This window comes from Vipera berus (genome assembly GCF_964194415.1).
Source record: "Vipera berus genome assembly, contig: HAP1_SCAFFOLD_334, whole genome shotgun sequence".
NCBI lineage: Eukaryota > Metazoa > Chordata > Lepidosauria > Squamata > Viperidae > Vipera > Vipera berus.
Window position 1 is genome coordinate 1 of NW_027673436.1, and position 7,211 is coordinate 7,211.

A 7,211-nucleotide genomic window follows, 5' to 3' on the forward strand; every position below is an offset into this window, starting at 1 on the left:
TTAGGGAAATATATATTCATGTGGAAATCAGGCATTACACAGTTCAAATCACAACTGTCATGGAGGCAATGTCCAGTGACCAGACGGAAAGGGACATATCCATAGCAGTCTAAGGTAGACAACAGGAACTGGGCAGATCTTCACCACATCATTGTTTTTTTTTAAATATTTTTTTTATCCCCAAAGTTAACATTACAAAATAAAAAGAAAAAAAATCTGGGTTTTTGTTGTTGTTTTGACCACATAATTATTGATATTGTGGGGGAAATAAAGCATTATGGATACTTCTTGTGGGAAGGTAGTGTGTTAGGGAAGGGAAACACACGAATAACAGAACAGCTGAAGACAAATTTAAACTGCCTCCTTGGTGGGCTGGGGATGAGTCATAGGTGAGATCTCTAAAAATGGTGAACAAGATACCTTTGCATCCTAGTTAGTGGAACACAAAGAGGAACTACTGGAATCCCTGAAGTCTGTAAACTTATTCTTTTCTGAAACGAAAGGAGAGAAAAACATTCAGGAATGTAATGGCTTCAAGGCACAAATGGGCAACTTCTGGTGGCCAAGTACTGAATTTGGGGGTGGGGGAAAGACGATTACTAAGAACGAGTTAGAATGGGAATGCATGTGTCTAAATCTGCCTAATTTCAACTTAACCTGGCGCCTGCCTCTGTTACCTACTTTTAAAATGACAGAAAATTCTCCTGTCAAGTTTCAGAAATCATAGCCAAATGGGCTCCAAGGGCTATGAAAGGGATACAGGTGGGCCACCCCTAGCTTCAAGTGAATCATGGGCTATTATACAGACTATTGTGACTGTGGTCAGAAAGTCACGAAAGGACGATGGTCAGCACTGCAAAGCTATTCCAAAGAAGTGTCCTTTATAGATGTGCCCTTCTCCCATTATGCCATAACGGGAGAAGGATATTGGTGCTGTAGATGAGACTGTCAGACAGTGTTTGCCTTCCTGACTTTAATATCCTCAATCAGATATTTTTTTTCTTCTGCTTCAGGACTGCGTCTTGGGCACTGCTCGATGTCTGCTATACAAATGCCCTCTCTACAGTTTTGACCGCTCAGCTGTGCTCACCATCTGGGCCCGTCTCTGGAACAGCACCTTCCTGGAGGTTAGTATGACTCCCCCTGTTGGACATAAGAAGAACAGAATCATATGTAAACTGAGAGACCCAAAGGGCATTTCCTTACAGCCAGTTAATATCCGTTTGTCCTGTTCCTGAGTTGAAGAAAAATACGTTAACGTATTTTTGGTGATCCGTGACCAAGCTTTATTGAGCCTCAGCAGCAAAGCTAGGAAGCAGTGCTGTCTTTACTGACTTAACGCAAGTTAATTCCAAGCGGTGGTAGGTTTGCTTCCCTATGCCTTTTTCTCTCCCGCTCAATATCAACTGATGAGAAAAGGAATCATCAGTCGCTCCCTACAATATCTTTATGGGAGCTGCTGTAGCTTTGTCAACGTAGTGACTTGCAGTCCTGAACTCCAGGGGGTTTTGGAACTCCTTACCACATCGCAAGTGATACAGGGGAGCGAGCACAGGTTGCATTCTTCATGATCTTATAACTAAGAGACTGTGCTCTTCCCTGGAGGGTACTTGGGTGGTTCCTGACTATGCTGAACCCTGTTCCTTTGGCTCCTAGGAATTTGCTCATATGAAATCAGTGGAAGTGATTGTTCGTGCCAACATCTCAGTGAGCTCCGCCATTCGCAACCTGGTCCTAAGAGATGCCACGACTCAGGTGGGGTAGCCGTACCACAACTCATTTCCCTTTTATGTTTTTTCCTTGTGTAATATAAAAAAATGCAGCTCTTTAGGATCATCTTGCCCAACCTGTTGTCCTCCCAACGTCTCGGGACTTCCATTCTGATAATTTCCAGCTAATGAGGTAACATAGTATGCTGACTGAAGATCACGGGAGCTGATGTAACATACATCTGGAGGGGGACCAAGCCATATAAAGTTTAAGATGTCAATTTCCTTCCTTCCTGGACTACCTCCTCCTCCTGAATGAGGGAGGAGGGGGAATGTTGCTAAAATCATTAAGTGCCAGATTTGGAGAAGGTTTCACAAGTCAGTGTTGCCCATTGAAAGAACAAGAAAAGGGCTATGAGGCCAAAAGTGAAGATGGCCAAATCAACCTCTTCAAGGAGCTAGGAGATTTTGTGTCTAAAACCACAGCAAAAACTGTAATGGCTATTTCATTAACAACAGTGTAACCTGTACTCCCTCTTGCATGTTTCAGGTCCGCTCTCTCACTTTCTGCAATTTCTCTTCTCCAGATCCCAGTGACTGTCTACTTGGATCCTGTTGTGCCCTTGACACGAGGGGTGCCCTGGTGGATTATCCTCATTGCAGTACTAGCTGGAATCTTAGTACTGGGTCTCTTAGTCTCCATCTTGTGGAAGGTGAGCTGACCAGAGAAAGAGCCAGTGGTGGCCGAGATGGTATCCCTCTACAGCAGGGGTGGGGAAAGATGGCCCCTTTACGACCTGTGGAGTTTGACTCCCAGAATTCCTGAGCCAGCTGTGCTGGCCCAGGAATTCTGGGAGTCAAACTCCACGGGTCGTAAAGGGGCCATCTTTCCCCACCCCTGCTCTACAGCCTTGACACCAAGGCAAATTTTATCTACAAACATACATGCACGCATGCATGAATTTTAGGTGCTTCTACGCACTCCAGGCGAGCTGATGTTTCCAACTTGTATTGTATCCCGAAACAACTGTAATTGTTGTCTGACAGTATCTTCAATTTAATGGTGATTATTTCTACTGTAACAGTCCATTCCTTAGAGACCATTCTTTATAGCTGAACTGTTCCAGTGATTACATCCTTCCAGAACAATTGCACTGTATCTACTTAGATTCACAGTATCTGCTAGGGAAAGAAGCATGTGTTGATAGGCATCTGGAAACTCCATTTTGGAGCTTGGTGGGGAGACACTATCTGCTTGAAGGCATCCCTGAACTCTGATGGGCGTTTAAAGGAAGACTTCATCTTGAGGAGCAGAAGCGTAGCAAGCCTGCTAATGCTATTCCTACTTCTCCCAATTCCCAGTGTGGCTTCTTCAAGAGGACCAGCCAGGTCTCCAAATACTCCACAAACTATTATCGGGCCCGGCTGGCGATGCAGCCATCTGATGCAGACAGGCAGGCCATGGAGGCCTAGTGGTAATGCCTGGTCTCACCTACCTAACTGACCCTCCCCCGCCCCCGTATGTGCATTGGAGTGTGTGAGAGCACAGATGACACAGAAATAGCAAGTAATGGAATGCGGTTCCTGTAAGCTACCTAAGAGTACTAGTGCATGTGTTCACAAACAGCAATCCCATTGTCTGTGTCCCCAAGCATATATGGAAGCATGCCTGCAGGACTTGGCAGAGCCTAACAGATAGGAGGGTTTACAGTTCTTGTCTGCATGTGCTATAGCTCTGTGGGATGCAGAAATGTTACAGGTCACACAATTGTAACTTACAGGTTGTGTGGCAGCGTGTAACACAATGTAATTCAAGACTGAATGTCATACAACATGTGGATAATGAAGGGCATTAGGATCAGTTGGCAAAACCTAGAAACATTATAGTCCTTGGCAAGATATGTATGTCACCCCGAGTCCTTCTTTTCATTAAATTAGACGTGCCCAATTTGTACCTCAGGGTTGAATTGTGGAGTCCTTGGTGCTCTCTCAGCTTGATTGTTTTTGTGCAGACGTTTCATTACCTGGCTAACATCTTCAGTGTGGAAGAGAGTGGGTTTCGTCCTCTCTTTATATGCAGGAGCTTGCTGTGACAGTGTTAGTGGGGGTGGGGGGTGGGGGCGGGGGCAATGTTTTCTCCTTAGTGGTTCCTTGACTGAGCTGTTGTCTACTGCTTGTTTGTCTGAGTTGGTAGTTCCTTGATTAGAGCATCGTTTATTGCCTGATAGTTTGTTTGTTGTTAATCAGTGCTAACATTAACATTACTCCATTGTTTGTTCACAAGTCACATTAAAGGATATACTTTTTTGGGCTAGATAGATGGGGAGTAGGACTAAGGCGTTCTCTGTGGGCGCGCCGGATTTATGGAATCGTCTTCCGGTTGAGCTCCGGATGGCACCCGACCTGCGCTCCTTCCGGCGCGATCTAAAGACTTATCTCTTTGAACAAGCTGGCCTGGCCTGATGGGATGGGGTTGGATTTTATTACTTTTAATTGTGTTTTAACCTATTGTAAGAGTTGTGGGCATTCTGTTTAATCTTTTTTAATTTTTGTATTTTGTCTTTTAACATGTACTGCCCTGTTCACCGCCCTGAGTCCTTCGGGAGAAGGGCGGTATACAAATAAAATAAATAAATAAATAAATAAATAAATAATGGACTGGGGCTTCAATTGAAACCCTTCTGAATGGGTTTAAAGAACAAATGGGCAGCTGTAAACCTTAGCAAGGAAGAGCTGTACTGACACAATACAAGGCCTTCTGATGGCATCTTACCCAAGGCCCCTCAAATTTTGAGTTAGGGCAAGGTGAGAAAGAAGATGAAAGATCATTAGGAACATTTACAGCATATCAGGACACCTCCACGTGTTTTCAGTGGGTGGGAGCAACTTTAATAATTTAATTTTCATCCAATCCAGCTCTATCTGCATTCTTCCCACCATCCGTAAAATGATGTGCGCTTGATCTGGCTGATTTTTTTCATAAGATCAACGGGACTCTGTTGGGTGGGGGGGGGGGAAATGTAGTTCCCCATAATTCTAGTTATTAATGATGTATACGCCAAAATACTAAAACTGGGATATGGGATTCAGCATCTAGTTGTGTGATAGGAGAGCACACAGGAGGAGACCTGAATATCGTTGGAAAAGCATGTTTATTTATTTATTTTTATTTTATTTTAATACCATTTATATCCCGCCCTTCTCCGAAGACTCAGGGCGGCTTACAATCTAAAGCACAAACCAATGTGCTTAGCAATAGCCTTCATTCTATGTATATGCCTGCTTATTAGGGCTTTCGCCCCCCCCCCCAGCGGCATTAAGTTTAAGGTGAATGAATCCTACTGTCTCTATACATGTGTCAGAGAGCTTGATAACAAATCAGCCTTCTACCCTCACCCCTTAAAGTCACCCTCTTTTTATTTGCAATCCAAACTGGAAATCTGATAAAAAAAACCCTCTAATAATATTTATTAGAAGGATTGAGTTTAGAATGCAAGTACTCTTATTTTTAGATGAGGTGCCTGTATATATTTGTCCATTTCCTCTTCTTGTTTTGATGAAAGCTTGCCTTTTTTTTGTGAAGGCAGGACAACATACTGTACATCTGTTCCTTGTTTTTCTTAGTGGGGAAAATAACGCACCCACTTCCCCCTCCAGTTTTTGGACTTTTGTTCTCCGAATTTTTTTCCCCGGAAGTTGATGGAGGTTTGTGACAATTGAAATCGCACACAACTAGAGGGTCCCAAAAGCTCTGTGTCCTAAATGCATGGTTTCCATCCCATTAGATGAAGTATTAATAGGTGCTGGAGTTAACCTATGGCAGTCGATGGGTGGAGCTTATGGCTTAACTGCAGAACTCAAGAAACCCCCCTGTCTTCTAGCATCCATGTGGTAATTGAGGGCAATGCTAACTTCGCTGAATTCACAAAATGACTTCCTCTCTTCCAGCTTGGCTTCTTCAAGCGTGCCCGCTACGAGAAAGCCAACCTACCCCAGTACCACGCAGTCAAGATTCCCCGCCAGGAGCGCCAGTTTTTCCACGAGGAGAAGACAGGCACCATCACCAGGAAAGACTGGGTCACTAATTGGAGTGGAGACAGTGACGGCCATGTTCCTGTTTCAGCCTAATTATTTCTCTACTCTGGCCTCTTCCTGCAAGTTCCTGTCGATAAGAGAGACTGCTTATTAAGGAGGGACCTTTGAGTGGCACCAGCCGAGCTCACTGGAGCTGTGCTCTTGGCGTGCTTTTTCTCTCTAGACGTTGTGCAGGCACTGGATGACCTTTTCGAGGGCGGTAAAACAGACACTTGGGGGGACTGATGTTTAACAGTGGAGGTTGTGCTGATGGATTTGACGAGGCCCAACATTTGAAGAGTTTTTACTTCCAGGGGTTTTGAATTTTCTTGCAAAGCTGAGCAGTATCTGATGAGAAAAAAGAGCCAGCGTCTGTCTGAAGAAATATTCTCTCAGTCATCAGGCAAGGCAAAAATACCAATGAACTGCACACCCTGATGTCGAGAGCTGGAACTGCATCTACCTTTGGGTATATGGGCCATCGGGTCAACCTCGATTCTAGTCTAGGGACAAGTCCCAGCGGTTTTCTTGGCGACATTTTCAGAAGCGGCTTAACGGTACCGTTTTTCTACAGCCGGGGACACCACTCCAAGAACAGCGTGGATATGCTGCAGGATCCGATCCTTTGAACATGGGTTGCTTGAGCAGCATACAGGGCCTCAAAGCCTTTCTATAGGTGTATGTGTGGTTGTATCTATGTGTGCGTGCACAGGTGTATGCGTATGCAGAGGATGAAAGAGTGACAGAAACCTGCCTTTTTCTGAGCATGAGTGCTGTCAACCTGCCGTCTTTTTGTAGTTTTCATTATCTTAATTCATATTAGAAGCACTGGTAGTCTATTCAGTTGAACATGATAGGACATGCTTTCAGTATCAAAGGTTCTTGTTACTATGTTTAAAGACAACACTAAAATATCTCTTGGTTGCTTGTCTTCTTCCCTGAAAAAAGGTAAGCTTCCTGAGGCCCATCCCTATCCAATCATAACAGATGTCTGTCTTGTTTCTCTGTCATAAACAAACACAGGTATACACACATCTCTCTACCCATTGATTTCCTCCTCTCCTCTCCTCTCCTCTCCTCTCCTCTCCTCTCCTCTCCTCTCCTCTCCTCTCCTCTCCTCTCCTCTCCTTTCCTTTCCTCCCATCAGAACACAGCAACCTACCTCATCAGCTTACTGTGAGGCTAGAGCTGACAAGCAATACTTATCAGAAAGGTCAGCTGCATTTTGAATAGCAAAACTAACCAAGTTCAAAGGAAAGTCATACCCAAAAGATAAAAGCCCTATTCAAGCGAGTACTGTGCCTGCTCAACCACACTGGCCTTTATGCTTAATGGAGATGCAAAACTATTTTCATGCCACAAAAAACAATAAAGTCCAAAGAAAAATGCCGCATGTGGTAGAGGCTGGCTTCTCATCAAAACTATTAA

At 44.3% G+C, this 7,211-nt stretch overlaps 1 protein-coding gene across 1 annotated transcript; it reads left to right on the forward strand.

The window, feature by feature from the left end:
- Positions 1-1,013: 1,013 nt before the first annotated feature.
- Positions 1,014-7,211, forward strand: LOC308679375 (integrin alpha-7-like; the record flags this gene model as incomplete). The annotated part of the gene is made up of 4 exons (XM_081346984.1): positions 1,014-1,127; positions 1,657-1,755; positions 2,297-2,422; positions 5,658-7,211. Coding segments are annotated over 4 exons (519 nt in total), but the record flags the coding sequence as incomplete, so codon positions are not given.